We start from the raw sequence: 27,134 nt of genomic DNA, 5'->3' as shown, positions 1-27,134 counted from the left end.
CTTCAACAGTTTTGAGTTACAACTTTTTGAAACAAACTTTCCGGCGACTGTGTTATGTGCGGTGGTATATCGACCTCCAAAATATGATAAGAATTTTATTCAGGATTTTGCCGACTTTGTTGATGGGATTGCTTTAAAATATGACCGTTTTTTAATTATTGGTGATTTTAACATACATGTGTGCTGTGAATCTATTGAGTCATTTAATCTCACGCAGTCAGTCACTGGCCCGACCCACGAAAAAGGAAATACCTTGGACCTTGTATTGTCGTATCGTTTATGTTTTACTATAAGTGAAATATGTGACATATGTATTTCAGATCACCTGCCTGTTTTATTTACTGTGGTTGTTCCCAATCCTGGGTTTTCTACCCGTGCTTCTTCGCGCAGTGTGCAGGCTATTAACCCTTTCACTGCTGCACAATTTTCAAGTACTTTTAAAGACTTATTTTTGGACAATCTTGATGACTGTGATGTTGGTGTAGAAGAATTCATGGTTTTATTTGACTGTATTTGTACTGAGATTTTGGACTCTGTTGCTCCACTGAGGAAAAAACTTTCTTAAGTTTGTCAGAACCCTGGTTGAATGATACCACCTGCTCTCTCAGACGTGCCTGCAGAGTAGCTGAGAGAAAGTGGAAAAAGGATAAATGAACTATTTCGTTCGAAATGATGCAGTATGCATTATGTAAATACCAGAGAGCAGTTAAATCTGCTAAAACTTACATTTTTCGCTGACCTTGTAGAAAGTAATAGCCAGCGGCCTCAGGTTCTTTTTAATATTTTTAACTCTCTTGTTAACCCTCATGATTCTGTTGTGCCATCTTCAATAGTATGTGAAAACTTTCTGAATTATTTTGTGAACAAAATTGCTGGTCTTAGTTTTCCACCCGTCACGGTTATTAGTGATTCTTCTGGTTTTTCCTTTTGCTCAGCTGTCTTTCAGCAGTTTGAGCCGGTCACATTCTCTTATCTTTCCGACATAGTTAAACAGCTACATCCTGCAAGCTGCCCCCTTGACAGTATTCCTGCACGCTTGGTTAGAGTTGTCTTTGACACTGTTGGGTCAAGCGTTGTATTTTTGATTAATACATCTCTTAGCTCAGGGTGTGTACCAGCTACTTTTAAACATGCCATTGTGCAACCACTTCTTAAAAAGAACAACTTGGATTCTTCAATTTTGTCTAATTTTAGACCTATATCTAAGCTCCCCTTTCTATCGAACGTCTTGGAGAGAGTTGTTTTTAATCAACTTCAATCATTTTTATATGAATTTAGTATTTATGAAAAAATTCAGTCTGGTTTTAAGCCCCGTCACAATACAGAAACTGCCCTTTTGAGAGTTTTGAATGATCTAACTGTGGACTCTGGTAACTCTGCTGTTTTAGTTCCTTTAGATTTGACTGCGGCCTTTGATACGGTCAACCACTCTATTCTCTTGTCTAGACTTGAACTGTGTGTCGGCATTAAGGGCATAGCACTTAAATGGTTCCAGTCATATTTGACAGACAGAAGTTTTTCTGTTCACCTTGGTGATTTCTCGTCATCTGCTGGCCCTCTTTTTTGTGGCGTTCCCCAAGGGTCAATATTGGGTCCTATGTTGTTTTCCTTGTATATGCTGCCTTTGGGGTATATTTTTAGAAAGCACAATATTTCCTTCCATTGTTATGCAGATGATGTTCAAATTTATTTGCCTGTCAAAACTAAGAACAAAGCTTCTTTTCAGTCATTACTTAATTGCCTGAGAGATTTAAAAATATGGCTGGATCAGAACTTTTTGTGTCTTAATGAAAATAAGACTGAGATTGTTGTGTTTGGTCGTCCTGGGGACTTGAGTGCTTGTGTAGATGCACTGGGTGATTTAGGCTTGTATACTCGTCCTTTTACCAAGAATGTCGGTGTGATTTTTGACAGTGCTCTTAAATTTGATAAACAGATTAGTTCTGTCGTAAAAGCCAGTTTCTTTCAATTGAGACTCTTGGCTAAAGTCAAGCCTTACCTTCCGCGTAAGGAGTTTGAATGTGTAATTCATGCTTTTATAACATCAAGGCTAGACTATTTTAACTCTTTATATGTTGGTGTGGATCAGTCATCTCTTCAACGTTTACAGTTAGTCCAAAATGCAGCAGCTCGACTTTTGACTGGGACTAAAAAGTATGAGCACATTACCCCAGTGTAAGCTTTGCTACACTGGCTTCTTGTTCGTTTCAGGATTGATTTTAAGATTTTATTATTTGTTTTTAAGATCTTAAATGGGCTAGCGCCTGTCTATTTATCTGAGCTTTTGAATGCACACGTACCTGTAAAAGCACTGAGGTCGTGCAATCAGATGCTTCTTGATGTTCCGAGAACCAGGTTAAGAAATAAAGGTGACCGTGCTTTTTCAGTGGTGGCATCAAATTTGTGGAATGGTTTACCTGTACACTTAAGAACTGCTCAGACTGTTGGAATTTTTAAGTCATTACTTACCCACCTGTATTCTTTAGCTTTTATATCAGGCTGAGCGGAGACATTGTGATGTTTTTATTTTTATTTATTAATATATATATATATAATTATTATTATTATTTTTCTTCCTATTGTATTGGTGTTGCTTGTGTGTAATTGCCTTTGGACATTGTTGGGTGGAGTGAGCCGTTGGTTGCAATTTGCAACCTCACCATTAGATGCCGCTAAATTTCATACACTGAACCTTTAAAACTCTTCTCTTTAACAGAAGATAATTGTTAAATTTTTTAATGAGTGCTTTATTTTATTTTATACATTTTATTAGTTAAACTTTGTATTTTTTTCCATTCAGAAATCAAATAGCGTACAGAAAATGAATAGGAAGTAGTTGGGATTGCAGGTGCAAGCCTGTTTCTTTTCATGACTGTAATTTGGCATATTCCTCAGATAACATCATTATTTGTCCTGCTCCAATTTTGTCAACCAATCAAGTTTTAGGTGCTTTTTACTAGTGCAATAAACTGGTTTGTAGTCTGGCAAAACTAATAGTTGATGTTTTGCTTATTGCAAACTTGGCTGCATAGATTCTCCAGTCCTCGTCTTTAGAAGGAAATATCACTGGAAATACCCCCGTGATGAAGCAAAACATTGACTGAATTGGCTGTTTAAATAGGCAAGGGTGCCGCTGGCGGTCAGTGCCAGGCGAAGGGAATGACAAAGCAGGTGCCAGCTGCGTGATTATAACTAACAAATCCCTTCCTGCTGTGCCGCTATAGGAAGTACTGCCCACTGCTAATGTATGCAGAGAACCAAGAGGGCTTTTTCATATGGACAACTCATATCTTTTCTTTTAATGTTCTCATTTAGAAGCAGTTGTTCATTTAGACCATATATCCATTTATCCTGTGGCCATTGATGAATAGCTGCGGTGATGAAGTTCAGATAGTATTATGTGGTAAAAGACATAAATGTCATGGAGGCTTTTAAAGTATCCAGAGACAACAAGGATATCTCAATAGTTGCATTATAGTTGCATTAAATCTGCACGGTCCAGTGTTTTGGTTAGTCTGGGGTCTGGAGTCTCAATCTTATTATTGAGGATTAGTTTTCTTTCACAGCATTAAAGTGATGATTCACCCAAAAAAGAAAATTTTAAATATCTTTTTTTGTGTTCTGCGGAAGAAAGAAAGTCAAACAGGAATTGAAATGACAATAGGTTGAGTAAATGATGACAGAATTTCAATTTTGGGTGAATCAAAGATCTGTTAGGAATTGCTCCTTAAAAGGGTACTGATACAGGACTTGCTTTTAGGTCAGTGTGGCATAAATCCTGCAAAACGGCATCATCCTCTCTTTTATCGTCCTAATGGTTTTTGCTCTTTATTTTATTTATTTCATTTGGTGCAAGCAGAATTTGGTATACGCAAAAACTTTTGTTTTAAAGGTGCACCACTTATTCATCATTATTCATGTTTTTATTTCAATTGTATATGAAGAATTAAAAATCAGAAATAGATGCAAGTGTCCAATGTCTTGGCATAAATCACATTAACAGAATCTTCTTTTGTGAAATGAGTTGTCTAATGATGATCATTGCGTTCTTAATGAGTTTAAATATTTAGTCCCAAAAAGAAAAAACTGGCATCTTTAAAAAACATTTCCAAACTCTTGCTTTCTCTCTTCATGCCCTTTTCAACTAAATATAGCAAGGACTTTCTGCAGAGTTTGTAAAACAACAAAATGCAGAAAATAAAATAATTAATAAAAAAAAATATTTTCATTAGCATTCTCTAGGCTGAGGTTAGCAGCCTAGAGAAGTTTTATTAAGTATTTTCTAGTGTTAATGCTATGTAACTTATTTGAGATCATCATTGTTTTTTAACTGTGCACTGTAAATAAGACATCATCTAATACTTACATATTTACAAAGATATTGGTCTTTAGAATAGGCTAGGCTAGCTTGACTGCTTTGAAAGTACTGTATCTTGTAGAGAATACGGTATCTTATATTTTTATTTAGCTGATAATAAGGGTTTTCTTTGCCTGTGTTTCAGAATGAAGAGCGATTCAAGATGTCCGCCGAACAGTTCCACACCGCTGCGGCCCGAAGTGAAGCCAATATAAAGTAAGTACAAATGATACACCTCAACAAAAACACTGTGATGCTTTGATACCCAGTATTTTATTAATAAGTTATATGTAAACATTAGAATACAAATTTATAAAAAGATAAAAAGTCCTAATAATGTTTTGGGTTCAATGCAGGATTCAACTCAAAAAGACAAGTCAAAAGTTTCTTATTGATGTATTTTTAATTGCCTTGCTACAAAAGATTTGTCATTAGAATCTGAAGACATGAAAGGGAATACTTAAGTCAAGTGGGTGCAAAAGTCTGAGCAATTTCACGAAAGGGCCTCGGAGGTTGAGGTGCCAATTTTGAATAGTTGATGTAGACATTACTAAACAAACAAGACAGATAATAAAAGCGGTTATTTTGTTCTGCCTGAAAACAACCCTATAATAACCTCCACTTTTTTGAGACTTTTTAGTGCCTCGAAGATGTTTCATTAAATTAATGATCATGTTAGCTGCAAGGTAAGCCTTTCTGTGCACTGCTAGTTTACTCCCTGAAATACTCCATAATTGATGATAAGGTCAAAAGCGTGGCACTGCCGTAGCCTTGCTCCGTTGCTTTCAAAGAAAAATGGCCTGGTTTCTATGGAGATAGGTCATCTCTGTCCTTTCTCGGGAAATGGTGAAATGAAAGAAAGTGCATCTAGGGAGAGTAGAACATGCTAGGAAGGACAGCCAGATTCTCATTAACTTTAATATAACATCCAAGGCTCTGCCACAAACATCGATTATTATTCTTTGCTTTCATGTTCTTGGCCTTTTCTTTCATATTAAACGCTATACCACAGTGAAACGTGCCCGCATTATTTAAATGAACGCGTCGTCGATGTATTTGTAGCGAGCTTTGCAAATAGGCTACACTGTAAAACTTTGCTGTAATTTTGCTTAAACTTACTGTAGATTTGATTACTACTTAATATTTTTCTATTAGTAAATAGAATTAACTAAATTAGTAAAATGTTTTTAATTTGAGTTCAACTTTAATCAGAATTAAAACACTTTTGACTTTTGATATTCAAAATGAGCAAGAAGAGACTGGTCTCATTACTGGGATTACACTGCAAAAAATGACATTCTTCCTTTTGTTTTCTAGTAAAAATATTTAAAACTTCATAAATAAAACTACAGAAAAGTTTTACAGTGTATTTTACGTAAGAAGTATCCTTAATAGCGTTGTGTGTGTTTAGTAAAGAGGACGCGTGTTTTTGCCATGAAATAAAAACTATTTAATTAGTAAACACGCCTAGTCAAAAAGCCTCGCTGAAGCGGGTTGTAGAATTGTTGAGATAAAATTGCGGTTGAGATTCATTAAAGCCAATTCCTTTTCTTCTGTGTAGGATAAACAGACATGTTCTCACTGGTTTGGAATGAAATCTCTTGACTGCTGTAATTAATGCAGATTGTTTGTAGCTCCTCACGACCCTTCAGATGCCCCGAGCCGCTCACTATTCACTACGGCTGGAGGATCTTTGCTTTATCACATCTTTCCTCTTCCCCTCATTTATCTGTCTTCTCCACCTCGGTACTCTGTCTCCTGCACTTTTCGGACAGTCTCTCTGTCTCTAGAACTTAACTCTTTTATTTGTTAGTCTGGGTTCTGGTATATTTAAATGTTTTCTTTACAGGAATTTCAGACGGTCGTCATTTCAGTCAGCAGGACTGGATTGGATGTTAAATTAACAGTCCACCCAAAATCGTTCCAAATCTGTATACATTTCTTTCTTCTGATGAACGCAGAGAAAGATATTTGGTATGCCTGTAACCAAACAGCTTTTCATTGACGTCCATAGTAGGAAAAATTGCTTTATAAGTTTCTTTGTTTTGTTAACCACAAAAGAAGATATTTTGAAGAATGTAGCAAATCAAACAGTTCTGGGCAGGGTTTTTCCTGGCTCAAAATGAGGCGGAGGTGGTGCCATCCTGATCTTGTACACACACACGAGGCCTACCATACCTTTAAGTGGCTTAACCAAAGTGACTTTGAGTTTGACATATTAAAAGTTAATAAAATGAGATAAAAATGACAATTATTAAGTTACATAAAACATTACTTTCATTCATTTTTTTAATCAAATAAAGCTTTTTTATCATTTTCAACTAACTTTTCAGCCCACAATAGCCAACTGAATTAACCAGTCTTACTAAATGAGCAAAGCTCATTCACATCTTGCATTCTCTTTGGTTCACTTTAAATGATCCAATGATCTTCCCTAGTGACTGAAAAGTTCAATAGTTTAAATGAATCGGTTCAAATGAGTCATTCGTGTGCGAGTCGTTCTGAACGCAATGTGCGTTCATACTGGCGAACTCGCTGTGTACAGTATACGCTGATTCAACAATCCAACTGTACAGCTAAAGACATTACAATGATGTACGTCATGTTCATTTAAGAAATTTCAAGAAATGAAACTTACTTGGATGCAAAACAAACAGCCTTGAAACACAGCTAACTCTTTTATGCGCCTCAGTGTGCTGATAACGAAACAGCGCCTCCACTGTGGCGTAAAGCAGCAACTGCAGTTACAAATGACAGTGTTAAATGCACACAGCATTTCTTGTGAAGACTCACGACATAATTTTGGCGAGAGTCTGAGGCGGCACGACATTTGACGGAGGCGGCCGCCTCCAATTTCTCTATGCAGGAAAAACCCTGCTGGGGCACTTTTCACTACCATTGTCAATTTTCCTACTATGGTTGTCAATGGTGGCCAAGAACTGTTTGGTTTTCTTCCAAATATCTTTCTCTGTGTTCATCAGAAAAAAGGAATGGATTGTTTGTTCATGTTGGCTAATGCATAAAGTAATGCTGACAAAAACAACCTTATAGGAAAGTCTAATAATCGTTCATTTTAATAAATGCTAAAAGCTTTCCACGAAAGCATCTACCATTGTTTAACAAACTCAAAGCTTATAGTCTGTCTCAGAAGGTTTGTATGTTATTGAGAAAAATGTTTACCTCTGTGGATATTTGAAATGCCAGTTTTATATCCGGAGCCCTGTTATTGAGTCTGGCGGGTCCTCCTAACCTCTCACGGAATAAAGCACTCTGAGTTTTCTGTGCATCTGTGAAAACGTTCGCAATCATTCAGACATTTCTAAATTCTTGAATTCATGTGTGACAATGCAAAAATAACACTTTTGACCGTTAAATCGTTAAACCTGCAGATGGCTTGTGACTCATCTTTCCCAGCATGCTTTGTGCTAGATTTAAACACGGATTTGGAACGATAATCACACAAGGCCGTTCTGGTATCGCGTAGCGAGCTCTCGTGGAGTGCACATGACTTGCGTGTGAAAGCTTGTTTCCCCTTGTCTCTATTGAATCTCGCAGGCTTCGTGCCAGCTGTCGTTGAGTGACAGTCATAGGTGCAAGATCATTTAGATGAGGAGACTTCTATGAGGTTACACAAATGATGTTGGCGTCTGGGTAATGAGCTCTCTCTGGGGTTGACCCGTCTGCCAATCAGAGCGTAGATGAACATCTGTACCAGCCTACCTCATAGCTTTTGTGTTATGTTTGTCTTTGATGGAAGCGAATGACCTTCTTTGGCTAAAACAGCTTGCATGAGAAATGCGTTGAAGGTTTGCTTGAGAAAAGGATAACCTGCAGTTGTTTTGGTTCTGTAAGGTGGTGCTTTGTTTTTATCCATCAATTGGCTGGATCGAAGTATGCAATCTGAGTCAAATGAGTTATGAGTGTTCTAAATCACATGTTGATTTCATGTCGAGTTTAAATTAAATTTGAGTTGCCAAGTCATTCTTTTCCCTCATTTCTGCACTGGCTTAGGTACAGTTTGTTCTATCAATTCAATCCACTTGTTGGCAGTGGTATGTCTGGCAGCTTTAGCTGGCGGTTTTGCTCCTCTACCTGCGTGGAGCCGATGTTTTAATCCCGGTTTTAATCCCCGAGTGTACGGCAGGCTCCAGACCTCCGACTCCTGGAGCATGACAGGGCCGCAGTTTAATCCTCACCAGCCTTGAGCCGCTCAGAATCCCTCTCGCCCGCTTCTCCCGACACGTAGAGCTGTGAGATGGCCCGGGGCCGTCCTGCCCTATCCTGAGGCGAGAACTGTGGTAGATCAGATAACTTAAATTAAAAAACGCCTGCTGAGGAACTGCGGTCTAGCCGAGGCGAATAACTTAACCTACGGTGCTGTTAAGAAACTCAGCTGGACCCGTTTGTTGGGTGGATTGGGTGTCCCGCAAGCGGTTTGAATCTGTTTAGGTTCAATACATGGCTGTTGTTAGTGGGTGAATCTTATGAAGAAATGTCTAGATCATTTTAAACATATATATATATATATATATACACTCACCTAAAGGATTATTAGGAACACCTGTTCAATTTCTCATTAATGCAATTATCTAATCAACCAATCACATGGCAGTTGCTTCAATGCATTTAGGGGTGTGGTCCTGGTCAAGACAATCTCCTGAACTCCAAACTGAATGTCAGAATGGGAAAGAAAGGTGATTTAAGCAATTTTGAGCGTGGCATGGTTGTTGGTGCCAGACGGGCCGGTCTGAGTATTTCACAATCTGCTCAGTTACTGGGATTTTCACGCACAACCATTTCTAGGGTTTACAAAGAATGGTGTGAAAAGGGAAAAACATCCAGTATGCGGCAGTCCTGTGGGCGAAAATGCCTTGTTGATGCTAGAGGTCAGAGGAGAATGGGCCGACTGATTCAAGCTGATAGAAGAGCAACTTTGACTGAAATAACCACTCGTTACAACCGAGGTATGCAGCAAAGCATTTGTGAAGCCACAACACGCACAACCTTGAGGCAGATGGGCTACAACAGCAGAAGACCCCACCGGGTACCACTCATCTCCACTACAAATAGGAAAAAGAGGCTACAATTTGCACGAGCTCACCAAAATTGGACAGTTGAAGACTGGAAAAATGTTGCCTGGTCTGATGAGTCTCGATTTCTGTTGAGACATTCAAATGGTAGAGTCAGAATTTGGCGTAAACAGAATGAGAACATGGATCCATCATGCCTTGTTACCACTGTGCAGGCTGGTGGTGGTGGTGTAATGGTGTGGGGGATGTTTTCTTGGCACACTTTAGGCCCCTTAGTGCCAATTGGGCATCGTTTAAATGCCACGGCCTACCTGAGCATTGTTTCTGACCATGTCCATCCCTTTATGACCACCATGTACCCATCCTCTAATGGCTACTTCCAGCAGGATAATGCACCATGTCACAAAGCTCGAATCATTTCAAATTGGTTTCTTGAACATGACAATGAGTTCACTGTACTAGAATGGCCCCCACAGTCACCAGATCTCAACCCGATAGAACATCTTTGGGATGTGGTGGAACGGGAGCTTCGTGCCCTGGATGTGCATCCCACAAATCTCCATCAACTGCAAGATGCTATCCTATCAATATGGGCCAACATTTCTAAAGAATGCTTTCAGCACCTTGTTGAATCAATGCCACGTAGAATTAAGGCAGTTCTGAAGGCGAAAGGGGGTCAAACACCGTATTAGTATGGTGTTCCTAATAATCCTTTAGGTGAGTGTATATATTATAATTTAAGTTCATTATATAATGCAAGTAATGTTATACAGCATAAAGAAAATTAAGCCTTTATTAAACTATTACATTTTTTATATTGTTTTTATGACAATTAAAAACTGTACAATTACTTTGATGTAAAAAAAAATCAAATTCTAATTAAAGTAATACAGTAACAAAAACCATCCTGTCCAAATAGATTTACAAGCACAGTAAAAGGTCCTTAAACAGGCTTGATTTAGTTTTTGTCAATTCATTATATCTTTTCCCATATTTAATTTTCTAATGAAATATGACTTCTTGTTAAAAGAATAAGATACACCCCATCATGTCATTTTAAAGCCAGATGTAGTGAGAATGAATAGAATAAAGAAACATTGACAAAACAGATGTGTTGACTTCCTGTTGATCTTTGCACTTTGTAGTGATGCGAACTCTTTAGAAGCGTTTTGCACTTTTGAAAAAAGCAAACGAAAAGAGCGAGAAGTGCATCTGGTCATCGTCATGCTTGTTCTCCCTTCCTAGCAAACTTCCCCGGTCTGTGGCAGCCAATTAAATTGCCTCAGCCAGGCATTTGTTGTTATTTTGCGACGGATGTTGGTTGTGGTCTGTCAGAGGAAAGATTCTCATTAGAGGAGCTGTTGGCTGTGAGGGTGGGTGGGAGAGCGCTGCGACTAGACCGCGGGTCACCGGTCTTTGATTTAACCCAGTCACATTACAGCACATGTTCATACGTCTTGCGCAACCCAAATAAAAGTAACTGTGTGTTTTTCGTGAGAAATTAAGGCTTTTTGCGTGCCGCCTTTTTCACAAATGCGGGAGGATTTGGGATGTCGCATTTTGACAATAATTATTGTTTAGCAGTCTCCTCTCACATTTCTGCATGCACTTTAATTATTCAAACTAACGGTGAAGCTTTATCTGACAGTGAGTCATCGCGCTTACTTATTATAAGGACTTTTTTCTTTGAATTAGAGACTTTCGATTTACTTTTTTTTTATGTAGGCGGTGAAGGATAGTGGTTTACAGATCTGGGGCCTGATGTATAAACTTTGCAACGGTTTTATCCTTAAAGGTCCAATGTGTCATTTTTTTGAAGATCTATTGACAGAAATGCAGTATAATATACATAATTATGTCTTCAGACATAATGAAGCATTATGTTTTTATGACCTTAGAATGAGCTATTTCTATCTACATACACCGCGGGTTCCCTTGCATGGAATTCGCCATGTTGTTTCTACAGTAGCCCTAAACGATCAAACTGCTACAGAGTACGGTTCGTAACTACGTTATCTCCTTCGGCAAAGAAACGAAAACGTAACATCTTTGTTCTGTGTCAGCCACCGTAGTGCTTCCAAAGGGAGGGGTGGATTGAGCCGTCGGTTGCAACCTCACCGCTAGATGGCACTAAATTTCATACACTGGACCTTTACAATGTTCACACGCACAGTCAAGAATGTCCGGAGGGTAGACCGGTAAGGTTATTTTTAATCCCACTATGTGTGTAAACACATTTTAATGCTTATTTTGTGTGTAGACCATTTTCTTAAAGGATAGTTCACCCAAAAATAAAAAAGATTTCATCCTCATGTCACTCCAAACGTGTATGACTTTCTTTCTTCTGCCGAACACAAAAGAAGATATTTTATTGAATGTTGGTAACCAAACAACACCTGCCCCCATTGACTTCCAATGTACGGACACAAAACCACCGAGACATTTCTCAAAATATTGTCTTTTGTGGTTCACAGAAAAGACATCCATATACAGGTTTTAAAGTGACATGACAGCGAATAAATCACGACAGAATTATTTTTGGGTAACCTTATCCCTTTAAGATACACCCACAAAGCGCAGGGAGAGATTACAGAGGAACTGAACGTTTGTACAAAAGAGAGATTTAAGAAAGCAAGATCTTTACAGCGTGATCACCTCTTGTTCTGAGGAAATGTTCCCGCACCTCGACAACCCCTCACTCGGTCACAGCAGAGCAACATCTCCTCTCCGCACCTGTCCCTGTGCAGCGGGCCGAGGGTCACGGAAGTGTGCGTGACTGTTGAGCTCCACCTGATGATTGACTGGAAAGAAGTGAAGTGTCTTCTCAGCACTTCAGACACAGTTACCCTGCAGAGAGGTGTGCAACCCTGACCTGCTGCTCGAGCAAGCCCAGACCCAGTAATTACCAGCTTTGTCGGATCCCTCCGAGTTCTTCTCTCTCTCTCGTCCTCTATCTTTTCTCCCCCATCCTCTCTTCATCCTGTCAGGTTTAAGTGGGGCCCATCGCCGCGAAGACGCCGGCCCCTACAGGTGAGATTGGACGGGAGGATTGGAGCGAGGGACGCGGCAGAGGTGGAGAGGGGAGCGAGCTCGTGCTCAGTCAATTGAAAAGCTGTCAGAGTGCGAGCGAGCCCTGGAAGGAGAGTCGTCGAGATAAGGCGAGGTTCTCATCTGCCAGATGAGCTCGAGCGAGGTCAAGGCAACAGCGTCTCTAATCTCGTTAATTTCAGACCCTCGATTCGAAAAACATGTCGAGCCAAACTCCGAGCTGATAACGGCTTACGCTTTGTATCAAGTTTGATTTCGTGTTTTTGTGTTTTCCCCACCTCGCCGTTATTTGTTTATCTTCGTTTCTGGAGCGTTCAGACGGTAATCCCAGTTCGGAGAGATTTTTGTAGCGCCGTAATTCCGCGGTCTTGTTTTTCCTCTTATCAACAAGAGCCGATTGGAAATAATTAATGAGCGGGCGGCAGCTAAACCTCCGCGCAGCCTTTGGAATCTAGCAATTTTCAGCCGGCGTGCCGCTCCTTAGCATCAGAATAATGAGCTTGTCTCTCCAAGTTACAAGCGCATGCTCCTACACGCACCGAATGTGTTTTAAGCTAATTTAATCTTTTGTAGTCGCCTTTTTCTTTGCATTTCATTTCCATATTTTTTGAGTTGCGCTTTGTGGGTTTCCGCCTCGCAAAGGTTTTCTGAAGTCTTTGCGCTTTGTTCTGTAGCTCTGCGCTCCGTTAAGGAGATTACAAATAATAGACGAAATTCTCGTAATTAACATTTAATCTTTAAGCGCAGTGTTATTTATTTACAGATGTGAAACGAGGAAACGAGCATCGACGAGCGTTAAACACGCGAGCATTTCGCTCTTCAAAGCGGTCGGCTAATATTTTTATTAAGGACCTCACCTTTAATTTGGTTCAGTTCGGTTCAGTCCGGGTTTGAGCAAGACAATTTTCTGCTTCAGACCGCTTTAATAAACCCTCTGCTCTATCAGATACCTTCTCCGTTTCCTGATGAAGGCAGTTTATTTGAAATTAAAGGAGAGTTTCTTATCTACCAGAGCAAAGAGTGTGACTACTGTAGTCATTCTTCCTCTCACGGGGTAATTAAAATAAAAAGCACTTTCTGAGGCTGATAAAATACAGCATCTGATACACAGCGTCCTTCTAACATGCATAGATGTGCTATTGACGAAAGTTTGTTTTCAGCATCCTTCTCCCACGTCTGCTTTCCCAAACAGCGATAAGACGTGGGACTCTGCTTGAAGGAGATTGGCAGATGTCGTATCTTTGGCAATGGCGTGGTCATTGATGGGTTTTAATTGAATCCGCCGTCAAGACTCGCAAGCGAAACCTAAGCCAGGCCGAGGCTTTAAATCGCCTTTCAATTAAGTGGGGTGTCAGTCGAACTTCTCAAACGAGCCGTTGCGTTGCGGTTAAGCAGGAGAGCCGGGTTTCCTAGATTCACTTTGCTTAATCAGTTCAGTGATATCTGGTGTGACATCTTGCTAGCTTTTGTCAATTATGTGGCAAGAGTAGTTAGTGTGATTGAACAGGTTCCTGTATAAATCCCAAATTATTCTGCTATATTCGAAGAGGTTTTTTTTGCAAAAACAGATCACTACACTTTATTTTTTTAAGTCATGTTTTTTATAATGTTATCATTTTTTTATTGTGTTAGTTAGCTCTATTTTTTGAGTTATTATTACTTAATCAAAACAACCCAACTGCAGTTTGGTTGATATTACTTTGAAAATCTTTAAAAACGGAATTATCTGTTTTGCAAATGACCTCTTCATTTATATTTTATTTTTTGCAGTTTGTGATCAACTTTTCCACATACATAGATGTACAACTGCAGATGATTTACCACCATTTCAGATAATAGGATATCATTTTACATCATTTGTTTAACCTCATTGTTTACTTTTTTATATGAATTAAAATAATGTATTAAAATAATTTAATAAATCATTTATTAATTAAAATAATTTTGTTATTTTTTTAAATATCAGATTATTTTTTTACACAGTTACATTTTCATGTCTGTATAAAACACAGTTCCCTTTCTTTGTTATTCTCTTGAAGCAATGCATTATCAGAGTGTACGACAAATTTAACCATAAGTTCAACAATAATGTATTGAATAAATAAATTGCAAGTTTAACTTGAAATCTCGAAAGCTGAATTTTTTTTGCACCTTGCAGCCAAAGTGATTAACTCGATTGAACAAATTGCTCTTTAAAATCCATGTATTTCTTTCATACTCGCGTTTCATTTGATCGCTTTAGATTATCAGTTTCAGCAAAGATCTCCGTATAAATGATCTGAATCAATAACTGTCATCTATACAATCATAGGAACAAAGGGCGCTCCGTTGCGCATTATTAGTTCGAGCGAATGCGTTTGTCTGATGTAATGATGATCGACAGGTTATTTGCCGCACTCTTTATTTCTTCAGGGTCTACTGTACAGATGTACCGTGGGGTTTGCCGGGTCTGTTCACCCCCCACACCTCCTTTCCGCTCGCCGAGTTATTTATCATAGTTCTTCTAGTCAGTGCCACTCTCGACATCGCTGTTATTAATGAATATCCACTCTGCCGGTAATTCAGTTTTACCTGTCTCCCTGCATTCATTCATTCTACTAAAGCATCCACAGGAAGTGTGGAATTGAGGCTGGGGGGTGTGAGTGAGTCATGCGATTTACTTTATACTGAATCTCGTGGGGCTTTTTGCTTGTGTTTTGTATAAAGCCTTCACTGCCACTGTGTGCAGAATTTTTTTGCATTCATAAAAAATCCTCCTGACTTCATGCTCACTGACCTTTGACCTCTTTTGCAGGCCACGTAACATGGAGCCCGTGTGCACGAACCTGCAGGCTCAGATCCTGAACTGTTACAGAGAGAACCGCACACAGACACTTCAGTGTTCAGACCTGGCCAAAGAGTACATGCAGTGCATCAATGCTGCCAAGAAGGTATGAAATAATAAATGTTCACCCCACGCCTCTATATGTGTACTTCTCTGCTGTATACAACAAAATACTGTTTAGAATGTCCATATAAGCAGGATTTAGGTGATTGTTGTGGTTCTGTATACAGATGCATTTTATTAGATTGGGTTTGACTTTACACTATTAAAAATACAGTACACTCTACTTTCAGTTAGAAAGTACTATTTTAAATCTTCATTTTGCATTTTTACTTTACTCAAACTCATCCAAATAAGTTTCAATTAGTCAATTCAACTAATTTCAACTTTTTAACTTGCAACGTAATTGGTCAAAATTTGACTTGTAAAGCCATTGACTGTAAAGAATTAAATTCTAATTTATAATTTACGATAGCAAAAACATTTACAGATTAGTGGGGAGTCTAGATGATCTACTACTTGTCCAACTGCAATAGTTGTTGAGGAAGGTCAACTCAAGTTTTCTTTTTTCTTGTGTTTTTCTTTGTCTTGTAGTATGAGAATTGCATTGTGAAGACGCTGTGTTCAATTTTTTAAAATAGTTTTACTTAAACGTATAGCTTAAAAAGGTCTCCTTACCATACATACCCTGTTTCACAACACTAAGCTTATAATAATGATTAATAATTTTAAGGGACAGTTCACCCAAAAATAAAAATTCTTTCTTCACTCACCCTCGAGTTGTTTCTTATCTGTATACATTTCTTTGTTCTGATGAACACGGAGAAAGATATTTGGAAGAATGCTTGTAACCAAACTATTCTTGGCCACCATTGACTGCCATAGTAGGAAAAATGACAACGGTAGTCAAAAGTGCCTCTTCTTGGCTTTCCTACATTCTTCAAAATTTCTTCTTTTGTGTTCAACAGAGCAAAGAAATTTATAAAGCAATTTTTCCTACTATGGTGGCCAATAACTGTATGGTTACAAGCATTCTTCCAAATCTCTCTCTCCGTGTTCGTCAGAACAAAGAAATATATACAGATTTGAAACAACTCGAGCGTGAGTGAAGAGTGAAGAGTGAAGAGTGTCATTTATGGGTGAACTGTTCCTTTAACCTGTCGTGTATGATTTTGCTGGAATTTACATCATTTGAATTCAAAGAGAAGTATATATAGTACCCTGCAATTTAGTTTCAAACTGAGATGGCGCTTTAGAGGCCAGAGATACCAATCCCAGCTTTTAAAAAATGCGTCTTGTGCTTTTTGAATCATTTGTGTGCTCCTTCCTAACAATTTTTAACGCAAACCGTACAACCGTACTTCTGACCCCACGACAGTGCTTTTCTTTCAGTACACAATCACGTGTCAGTCCGTGGTGTCCTCTCTGCAACACTGTTGCTAAATGGATACTTCTGAAGGTATTCATTCTTCTGAAGTTTTTCGTTTTGATGTTCGGTTGTAGCCAGGCAACAGTAGAATAATGGCTTCACTCCATCACACCCTCCAGTTGCAGGGAGCGTGTGTATGTGTGGACGGGGTTGCTGGCTCACTTGCACACATTGCACTCAGGGAGTGTGTGATAATCACTGCTATGGCAACGGATCTGGCGTGTCGCTCGCTCACTGCTGCTGGTGGTGGTTTATCACTCTCGCATCCTCCCCCCACCCCAATTTCTTCCCCACGTTCGTCTATCAATCCTCTCTCTTTTTCTGTGCTATATAACTGTTGAACGCAGGTGTCGGCAGTTGATTTGAACTCTGTTTAATTGCTATTATTTAGCCCAGCTACTCAATAGTAAATATTCTTGTTGTTTGGCCAATTTTGTTTTCTTCTTTTCCTTTGCTTTTTTCAGGCTTTTTGCCTAGAGTATGATTATTAATAATAAAAGGGGTTTGTTTGATCAAGCGGGTGCGAACGCATACGCGTAGTCGCACGCTGTGTCTTTGTGCGCTCAACTTTTCACAAAAGCAGAGAATAGCTACTGCAACAAAAGCACAAAAATCCCCAAAGTTTGTAATCGATCCTTATTCTCGATGCACAGGCTTTTTTTTTTGTTTGCTCATTGAGTGAAATTCCCCAGCGTTCATACCTGCTGAATAGAACGACTCAATATTAAAATGACGTACACTTTTTCCTAAGACTTATTTTTTTGGCCTTTTTTACTTTTTTAATGCATGCCTCTAGCCGTTTCAAGTTGTCATTTCAAACCCGTATGGCCTTCTTTCCTCAAAGCAAGACTAATTGAGAATTGAACAGAATATCTGCTCTTTTTCCACACAATGAAAGTAAATATGAACACACTCCTAGGCTCCAAAAAAATGACAAAAAAAGCACCATTAGAGTTTCATTAAAACCCAAACTACCCGGGTGCTTCTGAAGCTGTACGGTAGTTTGCGTGATGAAAAGACTATAGCTCTCGTATCTTATTTGAGATGCAGGGTTGAAATCAGCGGTGATGTCTTTACCTTTATGGTGCTTTGTTGTCCTTTCTCGAGTTTGGCAGTAATCATCCTTGGAAAAGCGTGACATAGACGTTTTGCCTAACATCTCTTTTTGCGTTCCACAGAACAAAGCAGGCCATACGAGGTTGAAATGAATCAAGCATGATTAAATAATGACATACGTTTCATTTTGATTAATTATCGATTTAAAATATAGACTTATCAGCTTTTTAAAACAATTAACTCTTGGTGAGGTTGGTCAGCTCTGGATCATATATTTTTTGCCAAGCATTTGTGTTACCTGCCAATATTTTCGGCCAGACATCTTTGCCTGGAAATGTGAAATAAAACACAGTCAACCTTGTTATAATCTGACTTCATTTAATTAGAATCCAGCCATAAAACGTACGATAAGCAGTGACATTTAGTGCAATGATTTAGCTACATATGGGTTTATTATGAGGAAACGCATGTTATATATTTACATATCAGTTAAATGAACTGAAATCGGAGGTTTGTGGTCTTTGCATATTGACAGTAATCAGGAATGTATGGTTGATGTCTGATTGATTCTGGTTTAAACTGGAGATGGTTTATGACGGTACTGGCAACCCTAACAATTTATTGATGAGTTAGGTGCATTGACATGAAGTTATTTTATTTACACACTACTGTTGGAAAGTTTAGAGTCACTTATTCAACATTTTAAAATAATAGTGTAAACTATGGAAAAATGGTAATTAGAAAATAGAATACATTAAATATAAATATAATTACTAAATTAAAGTTATACTTATAGCATCTTTAAAGTAACATCTCTTGACTAGAATTTTTAAAAAAGTGCTCTTTTCGTATTATCAAGCAGCACCTTGAGGTCTGGCCCTGGAAAGCTTTTTGGGTACATTCTATATTCTACATTTGGTACATTTCTAAAACACTTCTTTCAATGATTTTTTTGGTTTGTGATGAAATCAATTTAATGGCACAGTAAAATATGCTTCTTCATTTTTATTAATTCATTTATAAAATAGTTTTTATATTATTTCAGTCAAGTGACCCTAAACTTTTGACCTGCACTGTAAAAAAAATCCTGTAAGAAACATAAATGTTTAAATACTGTAAAATAACATTACATGTTTTTCATGTTTTTATTTTGAATTTGCAGTCTTTTCTGCCGTTTTTTTTTTACCGTATTTCAAATAAACATGAAAAATCTGTAAAAACCTAACAGTAAAATTCTGTAAAATTACATTTTTGTACGGTGTGGTTATGGTTATGTGTGTGTTGAAAGTGTGTTAAATTTGTCTTAAAGAAATTCACCTAAAGTTTTGTTTGGGAACCTTTTAGTCAACAATTTGTTCCACCATTTATTCAATATAGAAAATATTTAGTTTTGCGTGTTCCTTTTTAAAACACAGATCAAAGACAGGGCTTCTCATTATAGCAGCTCTTTGACAGCAGTTAGAGGTTACAGAAGCCCTTATTAGAGAAACTCTCTCTTGCGCTTGACACACTTCACTTTGGGAAAACCCGGGAATGAAAGAAGACTGAGGGAGAGAAGTGGAGAGAGAGGCCGGGAGCAAACCCTACGTTCTCCATCTGAAGGGGCGCTCACGCTTCTCTGGGCATTGTCTGGGATAATGACTCAGAAATTGGCTGATTCCTCCACCCTGCACCGGGATTCTCCAGTCATTTAGGGCCAGGGCCAGATGCAGCGACTTTGATGGGGATTGATGGTTTGAGCTTCCTCGCAGTAAGCACAGAGTGGAGGAAGGAGAGAAAGTGGGAAGAGTTCAAAAGAAGGGGCCAGAGAGAGAGAGAGAGAGAGAGAAAGTGAAGGGAGAAAATTTTTTGTAAGAATGAATTGCAGCCAATGTTAGCTGTTCTGCACTGTGTGTCACAAATCTTGAGGGAAAGAAACTACAAAATCAATTCTCATAGAGACAAAACCATACAAATAATGTAAAATACAGTTTCATAGCCTATAAGAAATTTTTATAACTCCAAGTTTTGGCAAAAATGAATTTTCGACCTTGCATTTGACTGTTTAGTAAATTCAGTCCAGTGTTTGTAGGCAACTTCTGCGAGCGAGAGAGAGATAAAGAGAAGATAAAAACAAAGAGAGAGAGGCAGAGAAGGGGATAGGCTAGTTAGCGCTGGGTGTCTGACGCTAGATTGATGCTGCGGGGCGGCAGGGGCTGTTGTGTCAAGGCTGAACTTTTTGAGAGGCTGCCCGAAACTTTTAATGCTGTTTCTTCAGCACTGAATTTGCCCCCAAAGCTCCAGCCCTGTAATCAGCATCACTGCCGGCTCGAGGGCTTAATGCCCCACGTGTGTGTGTGTTGATATGTGTGACAGTTCAGACCGGGCTCCTGTAACAGATGTTTCAAAGCGCCTGTCCACATAATGAAAAGGCAGCAGTGCTCAGATGAACAGTAAGATTCTGTTATAATGAGGCCGCATGGTCAGTATGAGACGGTTTAATGTGCTATAGTCAATAATGTAGTATTTATTTTCATCTGAAACTGTTTTTGTCGGATAGCTTTTGAATGTTCTGTAAGATTTCTTGGTCATACACTTCTATTATGGCTGTCTATTGGTTAAGAATCAAGGTTATTGTAGTTTACAACATGTCTTTGAATTGATTCAAATAAAATATAGGCCTAAATATTAGGGATGTAACAATATTATCGAAACCGTGTTATCGCAATAGCAAAATTGTCTCAATATTATCGTTGTCACATGACTGTATGAAACGATAGGTCTTCCGGGCCTAACATAGAGAATGTTAGAAAAAAGAATAGATGTTACCTTTGGCAAGGTCCATTCTGGTGCAATTATTTTATTTTATAAAAGGGATTTTAGGTCATTTGACCCATCTCATACTGTAACTCATACCTCTAAGCAAGAGTTATGATTAGAGGATAAAGAAAAGAGGATGCTTATGGCACGTTTCCAAGTCATCATTTGACAATTTAAATACTGCAACGAATATCATACCGTAGGCTTTATACTGAGGTGTTATCGTACAGTGAGATTTTGATATTGTTACATCCCTACTAAATGTTGTTTAAAAAACATAAACTAAGAGAAAAATTTGAAATGTCCCTTTATTTCTGTTTGTTGCTGTAGCAATAAACGGAAATAAGTTTACATTGCGGCACTAAATTAGTGACTGAAAATAAATGAAAACTAAACAAAAACTGAAATACAAATAAATTTACCTATATAGCATTATAAAAATAAACAAAGAAATTATTACATTACAAAAGCAAAAGTACAAATTATAATTATATAAAAAATATATATTATTGAAAAAGTAATTATACATCATTATAAAATTATTTTATAATTATTATTATATATATACAGGTGCTGGTCATATAATTAGAATATCATCAAAAAGTTGATTTATTTCACTAATTCCATTCAAAAAGTGAAACTAGATTTTCTATGGGTTAAGGTCAGGCGAGTTTGCTGGCCAATTAAGAACAGGGATACCATGGTCCTTAAACCAGGTACTGGTAGCTTTGGCACTGTGTGCAGGTGCCAAGTCCTGTTGGAAAATGAAATCTGCATCTCCATAAAGTTGGTCAGCAGCAGGAAGCATGAAGTGCTCTAAAACTTCCTGGTATACAGCTGCGTTGACCTTGGACATCAGAAAACACAGTGGACAAAACCAGCAGATGACATGGCACCCAAACCATCACTGACTGTGGAAACTTTACACTGGACCTCAAGCAACGTGGATTCTGTGCCTCTCCTCTCTTCCTCCAGACTCTGGGACCCTGATTTCCAAAGGAAATGCAAAATTTACTTTCATCAGAGAACATAACTTTGGACCACTCAGCAGCAGTCCAGTCCTTTTTGTCTTTAGCCCAGGCGAGACGCTTCTCATGCTTCCTGCTGCTGACCAACTTTATGGAGATGCAGATTTCATTTTCCAACAGAACTTGGCACCTGCACACAGTGCCAAAGCTACCAGTACCTGGTTTAAGGACCATGGTATCCCTGTTCTTAATTGGCCAGCAAACTCGCCTGACCTTAACCTTGTGAAGAAGAAGATGCGATATGCCAGACCCAACAATGCAGAAGAGCTGAAGGCCACTATCAGAGCAACCTGGCTCTCATAACACCTGAGCAGTGCCACAGACTGATCAACTCCATGCCACGCCACATTGCTGCAGTAATTCAGGCAAAAGGAGCCCCAACTAAGTATTGAGTGCTGTACATGCTCATACTTTTCATGTTCATACTTTTCAGTTGGCCAAGATTTCTAAAAATCCTTTCTTTGTATTGGTCTTAAGTAATATTCTAATTTTCTGAGATACTGAATTTGGGGTTTTCATTAGTTGTCAGTTATAATCATCAAATTAAAAGAAATAAACATTTGAAATATATCAGTCTTTGTGTAATGAATGAATATAATACACAAGTTTCACTTTTTGAATGGAATTAGTGAAATAAATCAACTTTTTGATGATATTCTAATTATATGACCAGCACCTGTATGTATATATAGAAATAAATGCAAATTTAAAATATGAATAAAACAATACGACTAAATATTATAGATATCTCTTTCAAACAAAAATAAAACCATAATTTTTATTATTTAAAAATTGGTTGGTTCTATTGGAAAGTTTATTAAACGGTTAAAAAATCAACACAATGCACTATACAAACTTACCTTGCTTAAACCACTATTCCTACAGTGCAACAATACTGGTGAAGGTAAACATTTATGTATTTAAAAATATGTAAGTAGGCTACCTTCAACATTCCTGAACATAAACTTAATTAACATGTTTGCATGCATATAATGAAAGCAGAGAGACATCTGCATTCATTACACAATGATAACAATCAATAATTACAGTACTACTTTTCAAGAATTTACAGTTACAATATTTTATGAAATCAGTTGTTTTATGGCTCCAACTAATATAAAGAACATATTTTATCTTAAAAAAAACAATATTTTCATTTTTTGAACCAAATTTACTTCATTAAACTGTTCTGCCTATAAAAGCAGTTATGTCAGCCATAGGTTCTGCCAGCTTTTTATGTAATGTCCTAAACTAGAGCTAGTAAATTAAATATTAATTTAATTTGTGTAAGTACAGAACACAAATGTGTTTCTAAGCAAGAATGCAATTTTACAGACTTGACAAAGGTTTTCCTGAGACATTTTGCTCTAATGTCTGAGACTTGACTGGCTGGGGATGTACAGTAGTTTGTTTATCAAGTCTTACCTCCCTCACACTCATCATCTCCTTTCTGTTTCCATTTCCCTGCTTTGCACAAACAAATTCTGATGTCCATCTACAAGGGCTATTAATGATGGAGTCAAAATAAGATGATCGATATTATTTAGAAACTTACTTTAGTTTCGTCATGTTTTCATAGCCTACCTCAGTCACGTGTCGTTACCCTTGCGCGCCTGCATGTGCACTGCGAAGCTGCGTGCTGCAGTTGTTGCAAGGAAACACACAGACACGCGCGGACATATGGATTTCTGCGTGAAAGTACGGCACGAGTTTGTGTTTTTGGACCGGTTAAAATGCGTGACTGCGTCGCTTTTACAAGCGTGAATTACGTTACTATGTTGGATATAGATCCGTTTTTTGGCGCTATTATCAATGTAAATGATTACACAGACAAATAAACTAAATTAGTTAAAACTTATACAATTTATACTGGGGCACGAAACGGGTCTAGTGACACCCCTGCCTTCACTCCTCCATCCTATCTGGCACTACGATCATGACACACTTCACTCTGATCAGACAGAGTTTATTGCTGGCCAGAGCTGCTTTACTCCTGTAAGATCGAGAGATGCTACCTTTCTTCATTAGATTGAGTCTGAGGAACAGACTGGTGCTCCAGGGCCTTCCCATGATCCCCCACTGTGGCGACTCAGAGCCATGTGCGAGCGTGTCTTCGCAGATCCAGTGTTGCTGGAATATTGCATGACAGCTCGTTATTTATTTGGACGTAAAGCGGGACACAAATGCAATGACTGGCAACAACTCCAGCACCCACTAACAAATAGTCAATACCAGCGTGGCCCACGAGGGCATTGACAGCCTGTTAAAATAAAGGGGTCATTCTGGAATAAATGATCCTGCATTTGGCATCAAATAAAATGTTTCTGTTGTGTGTGATCGCTGGGTCTGAGCTAGCACAATATCTGTCTGGCTTTTCAATGGGAGGAAAGTGAAAATAGGAGAAGATGAATGGAAAGCTGAGACTTAAAGTGCAGAGTTGGATTGGGTCAAGGGTCAATCGATATTAGTTTGATATTCGTTTTGCTTTTCATCACGGATTAAATTATAATTTGAAAACTTTTATTTTGGTGAGCGATTGCTACATTGGCACAATACATTACATTTACATTTATTCATTTAGCAGACACCTTTATCGAAAGCTAAATTCAGAGAGCATTTAACATTTTGGCATTAAATAAATGAAAGGCTTATCATTTTATTGTCTTATGAAGTGCTGAATTGTATAAAGAGGCATCACATGTGCTTCTATTTTATGATGATGTACTAAATGCCAAATCAATGTTAAGTATGCAATATGACGTGAGAGATTGTCAATAGTCATACTTGAAAATAAGTAAAGCCATTGGGGTGTCCTATGATAGTGGTTCAGATGCAGTAGGTTTATAAGGTCCACGCTGAAGCCGTCTCTTTCTCTTAAACCGACTCTTAAACTTACAGAACGTGAGAATTCACGCACAGGAAGGTTTCTATCAACAGTTACAATTCTGCCACTGCATATGGAAGCACAGCTGCAGGCATGAAGAACGTCTCTTACTCTAATACAAATCCCTCGAGCCAAAGGTTTGTTAAGTCAAATGTGACTTTCTCCAGCTATGACTGTGAGTCTGTCCTGCTGCGCATGTTAAAGAGCCACTATGCCAATTATTTGTTTTAATTTTTTGGCACAAAGAACAATGTAATTCAGTTTTTGGATGTACCATTGTACAAAAGACTTCCAACGAATCTTGATTTGCTTCTAGCTAGTTTGTGCATTACACATTCTAAAAAGCATTTGATTGGACATAAATGTCTGTAGTGCAAGATGAGTCATCAGTATTTTTGCTCTGTTTGACGGTTTCATCGGACACATGCACCCGGCTCAACGTTAACTTCCGGTCTGTGTTTGGTTATAATATAACAATTTATTTTACATTTCATTTATGTTAATATTAATTTTTATAAATATTTGATTGTATATTAATTGTATTAAATAAAATGTAAAATTCTCAAGGTCTACCGGAAGTTAAGTTTGGGCCACGTAATGTTTATGTTGTTGCCGTTGAAACGTCTCTATTTTAAGTTATAATAGTTTTATTCATATTTTGAATTAGCTTTTATTTGATATGTTTAGTGTTTATGTTCATTTTAGTTTCATTTTTACCATTTTTGTTATGTGCTTTTGTCATTTTTTATGTGGCTATATAGGTTGAATTTATTTTTATTTCAGTTTTAGTTTTTATCGCAGTTGTTTATTTTCAGCTAATAATTTTAGCGACTTAATTTTATTTCATTTGATTAAGTTTACGTTTTTCCAACAATGTTTAGGTTTTTTTGTTTTTTTTATTGATTTCAATTTACAGAAAAGTTTTAAGTTTTAGTTTGAGCATATTAAAACGTTAAGCGTTAATTTAAGATTACACTACATATAACTTGAAAGCATGGATTCAAAGCCACAGAATTCCAATTCTGATTGGACAATTTCTAAATTAAAAATAAGAACCTTTGATATTCCCTCTTAGTTATATAAACATCTCTCCATTATTGCTCACAACAACAGACTTGAATTGAACAGCAGTCAGAAAGCTCATCCTTTGCCATCATTTCAAGCTGATTCCTTTAAATCTCTCCCAAACTCTGCTTTTCCCTTTCCACCTCTCTCATTCTTTCTGTTGTAGGCGCAGATCCCTCCAGCCTCTATACATCCATTCCACACTGGGGGGGATTATTGATTTCATTTTCATATTGCTGCGGGTCCACCGTTGTAAACAACCGTCCCCTCGTTTCAAAAAGTGAATTGATCCTCGGTCCGCCTGTGTTAGAAGAAACCAATCAAAGCGCACACCATTATCTTTCTTTTTCCGAGACGCCGCTCGTCTCCTCTCTCTCTTTCTTTTGTGTCCTGAAATAATAGCGCTCGCATTGGCAAACAACATCAAGTATAATGGCGAGTTTGTTGGCGGCGCGGATTTGAAAAGTTTCTCGAACGTGCCACGCTAAAGTGGTTTGAATTCAGAGCAAACTTATTGTTCCGGCGGCACATTTACACAATATAATAGATGGCGGGAATTATCTTGTTTGCGATAATGGCTCAGAAAGCTTCACGTGGCCGTGCATTTTTGCGCAGAGAAAGACCAAGAGGAAAGTGGACGGAGCTTTTTTCGTGATTTAATTTCTGTGAGAACGTGCGGAAGGCAAACACTGATTTACACTGTATTGAAATGTATGGCACAGTCAGACTCTTAGAACCTTTACTTTAAAAATGTACTTTGCTGTAGGGGTACAACAACATGCGTTAACCGTGAGAACCGTGAGAGCTCGTGACGCTTACAACACGCATTCATTTACAAAATTCTGCCTTTCTCAAAGCCGCAAGAAAGAGTGCATTAACATTCAGTGTAATCTTTCTGGTCTTGTGGGAAAACTAACTAAGATATCTTTACGCGTCTGTGTTGTTGATTAGCTGAACATGTGGGAGCGGGCTGGAGAAACACTTAAATGGGTTTTAGAAGCTGTTGTGCTTCGCTGACTGCTTGTCTGTTGGCTGAAGGGATTACCACAACATTCCCGCTTCCTACCCCTCGTGATCAACTATGATCAACCATGCATGAAAGCAGAGAAGTTTATTTTCTTGTCTGTTTGTCCAACATTTTCTTTCTGTCATGAAAAATCTGGTGTGGAAGTTCTCTGTGCTTTAACCCTTTATAGTGCTATAATCTCCCGAAAGTCGAAGTTGAAATCGACCCAGTGTACTTTGAAGCTGCAACCTGTACATGTTTGTGGTTAAAAATAGGGCTGTCAAACGATTAATCACGACTAATCGTATGCAAAATAAAAGGATTTGTTTACATTATATACGTGTGTTTATTGTGTATAATAATTATGTACATAAATACACACACATGCATGTATATATTTAGGAAATATTTACATGTGTGTACACATGTAAATATCTGTGTGTATATTTATAATGTGTGTATATTTATAACGTATGATATTACAAATATTTAATATATAAATACACACATTTTCTTAAATGTATATGCATGCATGTGTGTATTTCTAGATGCATTATTATTATACACAGTACACACACATATATTATGCCTTCGAAAACTTTTATTTT

At 38.0% G+C, this 27,134-nt stretch overlaps 1 protein-coding gene across 3 annotated transcripts in view; it reads left to right on the top strand.

Moving 5' to 3' along the window:
- The window catches only part of chchd6a (coiled-coil-helix-coiled-coil-helix domain containing 6a), a 54,199-nt gene that overhangs the window by 19,488 nt on the left and 7,577 nt on the right, over positions 1-27,134 (top strand). For all 3 annotated transcript variants that reach the window (XM_057319935.1, XM_057319934.1, XM_057319936.1), the window contains 2 exons: positions 4,503-4,573; positions 15,230-15,365. In XM_057319935.1, the coding sequence (XP_057175918.1) occupies positions 4,503-4,573; positions 15,230-15,365 (207 nt within the window). The remainder of the gene's footprint in view (positions 1-4,502; positions 4,574-15,229; positions 15,366-27,134) is intronic.

Source organism: Triplophysa rosa, linkage group LG21 (assembly GCF_024868665.1).
Source record: "Triplophysa rosa linkage group LG21, Trosa_1v2, whole genome shotgun sequence".
NCBI lineage: Eukaryota > Metazoa > Chordata > Actinopteri > Cypriniformes > Nemacheilidae > Triplophysa > Triplophysa rosa.
The sequence above is the reverse complement of the archived record's forward strand: the minus strand, read 5'-3'. Positions and strand labels throughout refer to the sequence as shown.